General features: G+C 40.8%; 1 protein-coding gene across 1 annotated transcript in view; it reads right to left on the reverse strand.

The window, feature by feature from the left end:
• CREB5 (cAMP responsive element binding protein 5) overlaps positions 1-14,004 on the reverse strand; it is a 255,855-nt gene that overhangs the window by 198,065 nt on the left and 43,786 nt on the right. Inside the window, exons 3-4 of the mRNA XM_075417436.1 lie at positions 12,637-12,730; positions 3,485-3,606 (exon numbers count right to left, since the gene is read on the reverse strand). Of these exons, the coding sequence (XP_075273551.1) occupies positions 3,485-3,606; positions 12,637-12,730 (216 nt within the window). The remainder of the gene's footprint in view (positions 1-3,484; positions 3,607-12,636; positions 12,731-14,004) is intronic.

Consider the following 14,004-nt stretch of genomic DNA (forward strand, 5'->3'; position numbering starts at 1 on the left):
TCATCTGATCTGCCAGCACTACCTGCCTTGTCGATTTGGGTTGCAAATTTTGTCTGGGGCCAAGTTGTCAACTGCTGCGTGCCTCAAACCCCTATGAGCTTTAATATTTGCACTGCTGCAGGTAGAAATACAGTATAGGTATGCTTTTACCTGCGCCAATTTTGGTGGTGAGCTTGGCAGGTAGTATCCTTGTGTCAGGAAGAGTGCCGTCAAGAGGATGCAAAAAGCCCCCTTCTCATATGCTCATCAATATCCTTCTTGCTGATCTACAGCAGCCTTTACGTTTAGGGAGTAGGCGTTTCTCAAGCAGAGATTTTCAGCTGATATTTGATGGTACAGGCAACAGAGGAGCCAAAAACAAACTGACAATCTCACTTCCATTTATAAGTTTACTTTTTTCCTTTCAGTTCAGGTCCTGGAGGTTACCATCATTATTATTACTTGAGTCTGCTCTGTCCTCGAGCAAAGGCTAACCCACATACACTTTAAGACATGGTGCTTGACAGATGAGCTGACAATCATAAGACGTATCAAGTATGGGAGGCAGAGACACTACTCTCACTTTACACATGAGCAACTATGACAGAAAGACATTAAGTGATTTCTTCCAGGATAAGCAGCTGGGATATTAATGCAAGCGCTTTTCCTTCAATGCCACCTTTACATAAAAATCTACACACAGTGTTCCTAAAACTGTTCACTCAGTTCTTCACAGCTAATTTGGAATGTCACCAGTCCACATAACCAGCTTAATCACAACAAATTCTCATGGATTATCCATGGGCTCCCACTCAGAAGAGAAGAAAAAACAAACAGAAAAAGAAAAAAAAGAACACAGCTAATTGGACTTTATTCTAAGTTTTCAAATGATGACTCTCAAGGAAAGAAAAAAAAAAAAAGGGAAAGTGTTTTTCCTCTTACAAGATTTCAGTGTCAAGCTGTGTGCTAAGCCACAGTGATACACTAAAATAAACAAAATTATTTCTTTCAGAATCCAGAGAAATTAAGCAGACCAAAAATATTTTTGGAAGACTTGTCTGAGCTGTAAGATTTCCATGCAGCTAGTCTTAGTCTCCAAGTGTCGGTAGGTCCATAAGGACAACGCTATATTGCACTCATATTCCAGGGGCAGCCTGTTAGAAGCATTTCGCTAGCGACAGTTGCCGCCCGAGGAGTCCCCTTCTGTCGTGGTCTTTGTCTCCTGCATTTGCTTAAAGCCCTACTGGGGCCCGCTTCAGATTCCTATCTGACAGTCAGTCGGTAATGTAAGTATGAACATACAGCAGACTAATTGGAAACACAGAGCAAATGTTACAGGTTAGCTAGCTAGTGGGACTTTTGCCTTTTTTACCTTTTTTTCCACCCCCTCCTTTTTCTGTTTTTTAATTATTTCCCTCCCGCCCATCACTCATTTGCTCCCTGGAGATCACCCATGGCAGCTGCAGGGTTTGGTAGGAGGAGGGCAGAATAAGACTTCAGAGGCCACTAAACAATTGGAATTATCAGGTAACTTGATGCCCTTGTCTAGGTTTTAATCAGATTGTGCAACTACCCCTTGTAAGCTGAAAAGGACTCTGCAACATCAAACGTTGCAGTCTGTGGCTAACTGCGCAGAAGTCTATATGAGTAGATTTCTCTGCATCTCCTACTCCTGCAAAATAAGCACCACACAGAAAGAACCACTTAGTAGTCATCTAATTTGCAAAGAAGTAGGAACGTACAGAAACGTTCTTGATTTTGGCCAAATCTCTCCCCTCTGCAGCACACAAGAAATAAAGCATTAAATGTGTCTAATTTTAGATTTAACTTGTTATCTCATTACATGGCTGTTGCATCCTGCACACAAAGCTGTGAGGGTCAGTCTGGGCTATTTTCCCAATCCTTGGACTCTCTCACATTTGGACTCTCTTTTTCCTTGCTCAGCGTACCATGCCACAGCCTCTGTCCTCTTCTCTTCTATTTGTCCCAGTCTCTTTCCTCATGAGCCACAAATAAACGATCCCTAGACTCCCTTTCCTATAAGCCAAAACTAAACCAATCCTAGACTTCCTTCCCATCTTCTTTCTATATGCTTCATCGCCCATCCTGCACCTCAGCAATCAGTTTTACCTCTTTTTTCCAAAAAGTCCCCTTGGGCCTTTACTTTGCAGACCTCCAGCCCCCTAAATGCCGCTACCTCCCGACTCCACAAGCCCCAGCAGCACACATACGCCTCACACGCATGAAATTCGAGTTGGACAGCAATCACTGATAGGCAAAGCCAATTACAATACAGCAGCTACAAGAAAGAGTTCCTATAGACGTAGCCCTTGCAATTGGAGGTACAGACACTCCGAAAGGCAAAACAGCGCCAAAGCAAGCTAAGGAGAAGTGCCCTCTGGCTTTAGCACCATAGCTGCTTTGTGGCTGCCTTTTCCTACTTGTAGTCTGTGGTGTTGGTTAATGTTCAAATTAGACAAATAGAGATTACCGTGAGAACTAAGCAAAATAGCACAGTGTTCAATAACTGGGGAACTCCTACAGCAGGGGCCACATTACCTAAGAATTTCCAAGAGCTGCAGAAATGGGAGACGGGAAAACAGAGGCACAAAAGGGAACATTGTGAAGGGGAGGCACTGAGCAGGTTGTTGGAGGGCTGCAGGGAGCAATATGCTCCTGTAGGCAGCCCCACATTACTGGCATGTTTTAGTTCTCAGAAGCAACCAGAACTTTGGATGCTTATTTGAAAAGTTAAAATTTCATCCATTACCTCTTGCTGGCCTCTGTAGTGCATTAAGCTCTTTTACAATTCCTTGAAAATTTTAATAGCTCTTTAGGATCCCTCAAAACACTCTAACAATCTTTGGGCACAAGAGTACAGTTAACCCCATACAAAGTGGCCTATATAATTCAACATAAACTTGCAAATACTAAGACCAAAAGAACAGTAATTGGAAATGGAATATGTTATCAGCTAGGTATTACGATTTAAAGGTTCCCCCTTCCACACCAATAGGAGAAATACAGAAACACAATAAAGCTGGTAACGATGACAAATAAATCCAGAGGCCCATCAGGTTACAGAGGAAAGAGCAAAACTTTTTTTTTTTTAAACTAAATTCCTCTTCATAATCCACATTTCCATGTAATATATTTGAGCAAGTTTGCAGTTCTCACGTCAAAGATGATATAATTTTCCCAAGTCTCTCCCTCAAGGTGTGTGGTTTGTATTACAGTTTACTTAAAAGTAGAGACTTGGAATCAAACCCTGGCAAACACAGCTACACACTTCTGCAAATTTAATGCTAGTTTTTTGTTGGTTTGGGGTTGGTTTTTTTGTCAACTGTTTCAATAGCTCAGAAAGTGTGTCACAACTTACAGTGCCACCTAGTTTCTAACCAAAAGGTTACTAACAGGTAGTACAGCTCAATCTGCTTTCACACAGCGTCTTTCAACATTTCATGGAATCAAAAGGGGACAAAGTGTTCAGTACGCTCACACTCACCCTTTTGTTGTTCTCTTCTTCTTGTGCCTTTCTGAACTCGTGCTCTAGGGAGCAATCGATGTCGTTGAAGAGGCCCACTTCCTCACAGTTCTTCAGAAAGCGTGTTGGTGTAGGAGTCTGATCTGAGAATATGACAAGAAATGATCACTGGCATTTAATATTAAAAGGAGAGGGATGCAATTAAATAGTCTTCCAGAAAAAGAGAGGTTCTAGCCAAGCTCTCTACGCCTTCCTACCCATACCACACCATCTTAAAAACCAACCACGTAGCACTGAATTTCGACACTATGCACTGCAGGCAGTGCTTGCCAACCATGTCCAAAAACAGGCAGCAGTCCTCATTCCACCAGAGAGACTTTCACAGGGCACGTAACACAAGCACATATCCTTAGCGTGTGCAAATGGTCATCATAACTGTTTATAAACCTCCAATAATAGGTGCATGCAAAACAACACACAATGCATATAATGCACATCTACACCACGGCACACAGGTAACTGCCACAGATATGCCCCAATTAACACCTTCAAGTGCTTGATAACCGCCTCAAACATACACACACTTTGCAAAACACCTGAAGTTAGCCACAGGGAGAAGTTCTGTTTCTGACACAATTATTGAAGGAGTGAAATGATATTTAGAAAAGCTATGAAATGTTAAACTTTGACCACAAAGAAGTGTCCTGGTGTTTTATACCTGAAAGTATTGATAATACATATAAACCACAAGGTTTGGAGTCAAAAGATTTTTAATGCGTGCCTTCATCTCCAGGAAATTTTTGCCCTCAGAAACAATTTGGGGAAGGACAGGATTCTCTTTGGAGCCACAGGCAGGAGTCACTCAAGAAAGCACAAGGTTTTCAGCTTTCTTTTCAAAAACCTGCAAGACAGATGAGCTCAATTGCCCTGTGGACTGTTGTTTCAGTGATGCCCTTGCCTAATCTTTCTCCACCAAGTGAAAAATCAAGCCCAAACTTAGGAACCAAAGACTCCTCAAAGGTCAGCTCTGAGGCACCTCCATTCATTCTCAGGCAAGTTCTTAACTATTCCACCTCAGCTTCCCCATTTCCCCCAGCAAAATTACAATACAGAAGCATATTAGCAAAAGAGGGAGAGTGTCCACATGGGCCTATCAGCTTTACATATATTTTAAAAAAAAGTAAGTAAATCCTCTCTTGCATGTTAGTTTCTTCTTCTCCAGCCCCCATTCCAGCTCAAGGTGCTTTCTAGTACCTGATTTTATGGAAAGATTGGACTCGTTCTCCTCAAAAATAATCTTCTGCATAGTCAATGACAACTATCTTCTTGTTTGAAATTCATTCTTTAAAGAATTGAAACTCTGTTACACTAATCCCAGTTGCCCATATTGGGCCTATTCTGACCTCAGAAGGAAGCTTCCCACTTCAGTGAGTTCTGGAAGAAAAATTTGGTTTCTTGCACCTCGCTAAGCTGGGTCAAGTTCTATTATTTCCCCCTTAAAGGGAACAGTTACCAGACACCTGAACTTTACATGATCAGCATAGAAACATACCGCCATTCCTAAACAAAAGGCAGAATAAAGGGAATTCATACAAAAGCAAATAAAGGTTCTACTTGGAAATTAAGGGGGAGGATCAGCCTCCTCCATTACAAAAGCAAGGGAGGCCCTCACCTGTATGAGGTGGGGTCCTACAGGCTTTGCCTTGTCAAGTGATTTAAGGGCAAACTCACTTGCATTTATATTTCTGATGGAACATATTGTTGTAAACATAAAAAGGAAGTCCTTAATGTTGAAATGGTGCTTTATTTCTTTTGGCTTGAGCATCATACTTGTGAGCTTAAAGCAAACAAAACTCCAGTGTTTGGGAATGCACACATATTTATCTATTAGTTTTCACTGCTAACTACCGTATTACCAGAGTCAGAAACATAAGACTTTCCAAGAATCTTGCAAGAACGTAGCACAAGGAGCCGAGTCAGTGTGGTGCTGACATTGATGGGAGCTGAGGACACTCAGCACTTTACGGGTCCATATCCTAAACAAGTAGCGCCAAGCTAATCTCTAGGGTAACCTCACTGAACTCAGTAGATTTACACCAGGGTTGTCTTTGGCCCTTGGACTGGAATTTGTACCAGAAATAAAGTGCACTAAAAAAGCAAAAAAATAGATTTTATTTCCAAAAAGGATTCAATATTACTTCAGGGAAAAACAGGATTGCTTTGTAGAAAAACAAAGCTAATCATTGCCAAGCCTTCCTGGACATAAAGGGCATGTTAGTATTTGAATGTCAGGCAAATACTGGAAATGTTTTATTTTCAGAAGTGGTATATCCATATCAAATAAGCAAGGTATCAATTTCATGACCAAGATGAGACACTAGGGTTACGTAAAGAAGTTGACTGCACCACTTTCACTAAAATAAAAAATCCTAAGGTTTTTTCAGAGTTGCCTGAGCCCAGAATTTAGGGGGAAGGGCAGAAGAGAATACACTAACACAGATAAGGTCCTGTTATTTTTCATCAAGGTGCCCAGCTGATCCAGAAATCGGGCATTACTACAACAGGCTACATTAGGTCAGAGGCAACTTCATGGGTAACAAGGTGGTGATCAGACACAGGACGAAGTTCCTGATCTATTCAGCATCTATTCCATGAACATTAGACAGACAAAAAAAAAAAAGTTTTCTCAATGAAATAAATCCATTTTAACAGTGAAAACAAGCAACCCAGAGCAAGAATGTGACTTTAAATGCAAAGGTCTCATTGGTTTTTCTCTGCACATGCTGAAGTGTATCTTCTGCGCCACAAGCAGTCTGAGATAATCACGTGTTGCACAGCCTACAGTTGATCTTTCCAATTAACCTCTTTAGTATCTTAAGCATCAAAGCTGATAGATTAATGACACTATTTACACCACCTATATATTGATCTCAAATTACTAGCTTAGTCTCCCCATAAGATTACTGTAGTTTCAACATTCCAGAAATCAGACTGGCAAGAATTCAGAACAAGATTTTGCTAAAACAGACAGCCCCCCTCTCTTCCCAATCAGGACGGGGGAGCAGGGAACACCACCAACCACCCAGCCTAAACTCCATCCACAGACCTTCTTCCAGACCTTCTGGAAGCCAGTTCAGCCAGACGTAAACCAAGACCCATCATCCTTCTACCTTATAACACTTCATCCTTCAACGTTCATATAAACCAGAAGTCCATGAAACCACTGTGTGTGTATGAAAGCAGAACTGGTAAAGATCCAGACTTTAAAATGTTGAGACTTTACATAGTATGTTAGTTACACTGGACATACACTGCACCCACTGGTGTCAGGACTTCAGAGCTTCCAAGTCCAGTGGGCTTTCTTTGCTCCTGAGGCAACCAACTCTTCTGCCCCTGCAAAACACCATCTCTCCCTCAGGAGGTGGGCAAACTAGTAGAAAACATTACTCTCAACACCACTGTAATTGTCTCAATTAAATTAGGCAAGCCCATGTGTTTTAACTGGGAACGATACCACAAAGGAGACCCTAGCATAAGTTACACATTCAGGTCTCCCAGAATTAATAAAATATTCCTAATTCTCAGCACTTAAAAATGCATTAATAGTTCCAATAGCTTGTGCCTGACCTCACTGTTCCCTGTTGGTACAAACAAACCTTTTGTTGCTATCACCAGCGCCCACAACTATTGCAGGCTCACCGAGAACAGGGCTCTGATTTGTTGTACTTCAGCAACTGGATGTGCCAGACTCATCTGGACCAAAATTCAGACAGAGCTAGCACCACGCTCGGCATTCCTGCTGAAGACATGTGTTACTGTAAGAAGCTGTCAGCATGCATGCTGTTAGCCACACAACCCAGGAGTTTAATGGCCCAAGCTGTATTTTGAAGTGGGCAGCCTGGGATACAGGTCTGTCTGGGTTAACCCTGGAAATCCGGCTATTATACTGACCAGCCACCCCAGCCCAGTCCCGTTGCTCAATATGTGAAAAATCTATCCATCCCCAACTGCTACCAGAACTAGTTTGCTATGCGTGAGGCATCTACCTCTAGCCAACTGTTACTTCACAGGTGAACCTGTGTCATCTGACAATTACTTAGGAAATTATATCTATCTTGCTTTTACCACCAGGTTGCACACAGAACCTGTCAAGTTTCAAGCTAGGCAAAAAATATTAAATTCAGCCTATGAAAGGTGAGTAATCGGCCTCTCTGATGACACAGTCACAGCCAGAAAAGCTGCAAGAAACATTAAGTTTAAATAAACTTAAAAAATGTAAGCAGACAACACAAAAGCCCCAGAGTGAGATCAAATGGGCTCACCTGTGCAGATCCCAAGTCAACTTACTGTATTTTAGAGGAGAGGATTTCAGAAGCACTCAGCAATCAGGTTCTGACCAGAACCTGACATAACGAATCTATTTTTGCTGCTGATCATTTTGAAAACCTGTCCTCAGTGTCTGAAGTGATACCTGATTCTCCAGACTAATTGAAAAATATATGCTAGAAGGGAATGAGAAATTTGAAATCTTCAGTAAACAGATGACATTAAATATTCATTATATTTGGCTATGCAAATTTTCATGTTGTTGTTTGGGGGTTTTTTGTAATTACTGAAATAATCTGTCTCAGAAAGGACACTCAGTCACAATATACAGGTTTCAAAACAACAGCCCAGGAAATGCCACATTAGCTTGCTATATAGTTTATTTGAATACATTTTGTAAAGTTACCTTGGATGCTAGAGTTTCCCTCAAAGCATGAATGAAAACTTTAAAGCATGATAACAGTCAAGAAAAAAATGGAAAACCAAAGGACAGTTATGTGAAACAACATCTCATTCAGGGGAAAAAAAATAACCTGATTCAGTAAGAGATATCTAACAGCACAGCTCCAAAGTGTGTAACTTGATTCTTCATCTTTCTTTAAAAAAAATTTAGTCTGATGTGCAGTAATAACAGGCATTTGGCTTGTTCAGCTGTGAGCTCTGTTGAAGTTATATACCTAACCATGTTATACTTTCACACAAGGATAACAAAGTCAGAGGAACAGGGCTAGCACTGAAATTTGAAGGGCTGCCTATCAAGCAGCCACAAGGAAAGCGGCATGTCCTTGAAATTCAAAGAGGTTTCTTCACTGATATGTCAGGTTACTACCCAAGTGCACCAAGAAGCTCAAGGTCACGACACCTCAGGCAAACGATGGAAGAGGAGGAGGTGCACCCAGTCGTACCTGGTGGAATCACCCTCACCCAGGGCCTCGCAGACGAGGGCTCCCAAGAATTCTACTGCTGAAAGATTGCTGTTTAAAGTGCTGGTTGGATTTTCTGTGGGGGTACACATACTGGGTACAACACATCTATAATCTCTTCTGGTCGCTCAGACCCTGACCAGTGGAATTTTAGAACACTCTTCATTACATTATTCAGTAAATCAAAGGACAGAAGTGAACATGAGATCTAAAGAAATTATTTTTCTTTATATCCAATATATCCAACCATTTTGCACTCTACAACAGTCATGCCTAGATAAACCTCCCTGTGTAAACCACAAGGAGAAAAAAATTAAGCCAACCAAGGGTGCTGCAATTTACCTCAGTGACACAGGCAGTACCTGGAGAAGCAATACATTTTCACTACCTTTAGCATTTACTCTTTTTATCTAGAGGAGACTGTTTCTATCTCCACAGTGGGCTTTACCACAAAAAAAATCTAGCAGATCGGATTTCAGTAAATAAAATCAAGAAGAAACAAGGTTTCTATACAGATAACCCTGGCCTCTCCTGTATCTGCTAGCAACACTTTTGGAAGGACTTACCCCCCTCCAACAATGGTAAGGTGTCATTCCTTCCCTTCCCAAATTTGATACCACAGGAATTTCAGTGTCCCCAGCTCCCAAAGTTCAGTTCCACACAGCTTTTGGTATTTACCTGGAGGGAGCAATCTGTCCCACGGCCATTAATATTTCAGTGTTCAAACCACAAAAGCTTTGACACACAACAAACCATAGAGTTTCAAAGCAACACGATGTTTGGTTAGCACAACAGCAGAGATGACATCTATCTCAGTCAACCGAAATACAAAGTTTCCTGCAACGACGACTGGCATGCAAAACTTACACGAGATATTCAGCTCTTTCTTGGCTAAGAAAGATGGAAATGGAAACCGTCAATGACTCTCTATCCATACTCACAACAAGGTTTTCTAGCAAACAAAATACACTAAGAGGAGCAAATAGCATTCCAGTCTTTTTTCTGTCTTATTAAATGAATGTCAAATTACCCAACAAAAGGATCATTTGCATTTTCATGAAATGCCTCTAGCGAACTTCCTTTCCATTTATACAGAACATAAAGCTATTTAGTGTATGTATGTACCTGCAGCTTCTGAATTAGCTCAGGAGTCACTGGATTTAGTAAGATTTCTTCTTCTTCACTGAGCATCAAAACATTGAATCAAATATAATGGAGCTAGTTGATAACGAGGAAGCTCGTGGCTAGACATACCTGATAAACCAGTATAGCACAAATAATTTCAAATCAGGTCACAGAAACTTGTTTATTAAACACTGACCCCACCTATATAACAACATATAATTTTACATTTAACATAACTTTATCTCTCACTTACAAATTGATATTTCAGAACTCGGCACAGATTTCACACAAGAAACAGTTTCCTACTTCTCAAGTCATTTTTTGCTCAGTTTCTAAGATGTTGTATTGATACAAGACCAACAACCCCTCAGTTTTAGTGCCTACCTCCAATAATAGTTTATAGAAGACATGCTTAGTGTGTATTAAATATTACTGATATTATACTGACCCCAGACTGGGTATTAGCTATCTCTGGAAAGAGAGTAGATAATTCTAACCGCTGCCTGAAAGCATACAGCCCATTATTTTGCATGACTAATTACTGATAATGAATGGATTCAAATACGACACATTAAAAGGTAGTATACAAAAGGAAGGAGGGAGGGAGGGAGGGAGGGAAGGAGGGAAGGGAGTCTGACTTCTAGGCAGCTTAATAACAAGAGGAAAAAACACCCACCATCACACACTAACACTGCACCTGGCTTATTAAAGGGCAGTTGCTGCTGCAGTTCTTTGAACCGGCTGATGACAGAAACAATTTAAAAAAAAAAAGTCAAATAAGCAAAAATGTAAAAAAAAAAAAAACAAGAAGGAAGAGATGAAGACAAATGTCTAAGAGAAAAGTCTGTCTCTTTTCCCCATATATCATTAATTTTTCATTGTGAAATCTAAGAATAAAATATCTTAAACTTTAAGGTATTTAGATTTCCCCAGGGTTTAGGTGGGTAATGAAACAACTATTTTTCAATGTCTCCCTTCAGAGAGTAGATGATCTATGACACTTCCAAACTAAGGACTGCAAAATGCCAAACAAATCCACTACATGAACACTAAAAGAAAAATCATACACAGCAGCATCAGGTTGCTAGGCCCTTACGGTCAGTCACATTCGCTGCAGTCTTTGAGAACACATGCAGCTTTCTACTCTTTCTTTACTACAGAGGATCATCGTCCACAAAGAGCAAAGAATACATCCCTCAGAAGCAGTCTTGGAGCCCTTCTGGCCACAAAATTCTGCGTTTCTACATACCTAGTTGGCTAACTGGAGGTCTAGGCGCCCTACTGCTGGTGGTAGTGGTGGAAGCCAGTCAGAGCATTTTGCCTGGGAAAGCAACCCACTGGAAGGAGCAGAACAGCTATCCCATCAAGGTTACCAAACAAACAGAGCTACTTTACTCGGGGGACTGCTGATGACAGAATATGCTCTCTAGAAACTGCCCTCCAGCCAAAGTCTTGCCAAATAGAAAGTTCTAACAAAAGCCAGCACTTTCACAGGGTGAATGTGCCCACAGTACAGCTGTCTTCAAGTAGTTTCACTGCCAGAGGACATGGCCAAGTGCAAAAGCAGCATTTTATCACTCATGCTTGCAAACACAGGATTCTGTGGGCATAGCTGGCATGCATGCACTTTACAAGCCCTACTCTTCAGTGTACTGTGTACTGTGCCTTTCTAAACTTAGTCCATTGTGGCATTTTCAAGTGTAAGAGGAAAATAAATTCTATTTGGGACAAGGTCTGTCTGATTTCTTACTGGTGCCTAAAGTCCATGCCATCGTGCGCCGCCCCCCGCCCCCGCCCCCCGAAAAAAAAGTCTAAATCAAATATTTGCAAGCAATTGATACCCAGTTATGATCTTTGGGAAAATGGAAACAGTTTAGCCATAAAAGAGGTAGTCTGCTGGAGACCCTTTAATCATGATGTATTTGCACTGAAAATGGCACAACTGGTTAACATACACACACACATTTGCATCATAGGGTTTGTTTCTACAATTACTTTGAAACCTGAAAAATCCTAGTGACATTATTCTTAATAATCCATTACTATAGCCCAAGGAATATACAACAGGAAAGGGAACAGGACAGGAGAGAAGCGGTAAGATTAAGGCTAGCTTGACCATACCCAGTACTTGTCAAACGCCAGCAAGCCACCAATACGTGGTTACTTAGACAAGAGTATGAAAAAGCTACATAGGAATAAAACTACATAAGAAACTGAAGGATATAATTACACATAATACCAGGGAAAAATCAGGGAAGTGCAGAGTGAGATGGTTACCTTTAGGGGGAAAGAGTACTGGATATTACCCACTGGTTTACCTTTCTGGTTATAGCTATTTACAGTGGGCAGGTCTTGAGCCACCAAAGAGGTGGCTCATACGATGTGGCCTGTTATAGTTGCTGAAGTGAGCCTGTCAAACTTGAATAGCGTCTTACAGGCACAGCACAAAGGCACTTCATTAACACGCTCGCTGCTGGACTCCCAGGTGACATGCGCTTAAGTGCCTATATTTCACTGGCATGTTGACAGGGGAGTCAGCGATAGAGCTGCCAGCATGGCTGAAGTTCAACAATTTCTCTCCTTCTCATGCCAGACCTGTGGTAAGGCATAAGAATGGCAACTGTCTTTTTGTTCATAGACATGCATTCTAGCTTATTCCATCTCTACTTGTTATTTAATTGGAGCTAGGGCTTTTAAAAACCAATCTTTGAGGTATTTTGCCAGTAGCTTTCCAATAGGAATCATGCTTTCAACATCATCTGAATAGTTATCTTGACTCTTGAATTCATGTCTTCTTACCTGATAACATATTATCTGCTTTTATTGAAGGAAACTTCAAAGTCATTTCATGTTTGTGCCTGTGAATCATCAGATGATCCTCTGTTGGAAAACGCTGTCAGGCAAACAGAGAAAGAAAGGGGGAGGAAAAAAAAAAAAAAGAATTAAATTCTCTAATAAAGTTTTGGCATTGGACAGAATTTCAAAAATGAGAGAAAGAAATGTATCCAGCTAGAAATGTGTCCAAATGGCACAGGAAACAGGATATTTGAAAATGCAAGTGAGTATTGAGTAACAAATAGCTGTACTCTACATATCAATGTATTTGCTGCAGTGGTCTTTGGGGTTGCAAACCACAAAGTGTTATGCATTTGCTTGAAAGACTAAGTTTTGGATTCTGAGGGTCTCAGACACCCACTCCAGCTACCACAGCCTCACAAGTCACCACGTGCCTGAGGATCTGCGATAACTGCTGTTGTGTATGCTCGTCGCCCACGGCAAACGCAAAGCAATGCGGCGTATCTTAAATCACTTCACTGGATTTTTCTGCTTTTGTGTCTTTCTGCAACCTATATCTGCTGAACAGCAACAAAAACAATCAAATAAGCCAGCCTTTCCCTACTCCAGGGTATGTAGGCAAAACGCATCTTTAATTTTGGAAACCTCCGATACTTTGACTTGATTCAAAGTGGCAATGCAAAGGTGCTCAGTACATAACAACTATTTATGACCCTTTATGATACTAAAATTAAATTCTTTTCCTTTGTCAAGTAGGGAAGGTGGAGAGACGTGCTTTGTAACAAACTAATCAGTGTGCTAAGTTTGTTTTACAGTCTGATAATGGACTTCAACAACTAGCTTCTTTTGAACACCAGAAAGAAGAGACAAGCTTGAACAAATGTTCAAGCACTTGCACACTTGGGCTTTTAAGCTCTGTTAAGTTTCCTTCACCAGCAGGTACATACACAGACCTTAGCTACAAATGACTGTAATAATTTTAACAGGGTTATTTCAGGACTAACAAAGGCCAAAAGTTGTATCACCAGGGCTTGAGGAAAAACAAAAAAAACACCAACAAATTTTAAAAGCAGCTTTTTAAAGCAACAGGTACATAAGAGACTGTAAAAAACTGGCAACAACAGAGTTAAAGTGAATTCAGGCTTTCAACACAGTATATTCTTGGCTAAGTGATTTTGCTTGTGGCTATAGCATAAATAGTTGGAGTATGTTACACCTGAGAATCTCTCTAAGCCTGCAGACAAAGCAGCATAAATAATGGGAATGAATTCTCTGGAAAAAAAAAAATATCCCAAAAACCTTTTCCTCACTGTGAAATCTAGTTTATTGCTTACTCATCTGGAAGAAATGCAGCACTAGAAATTTATGTTA

This window comes from Opisthocomus hoazin, chromosome 4 (genome assembly GCF_030867145.1).
Source record: "Opisthocomus hoazin isolate bOpiHoa1 chromosome 4, bOpiHoa1.hap1, whole genome shotgun sequence".
Taxonomy (NCBI): domain Eukaryota; kingdom Metazoa; phylum Chordata; class Aves; order Opisthocomiformes; family Opisthocomidae; genus Opisthocomus; species Opisthocomus hoazin.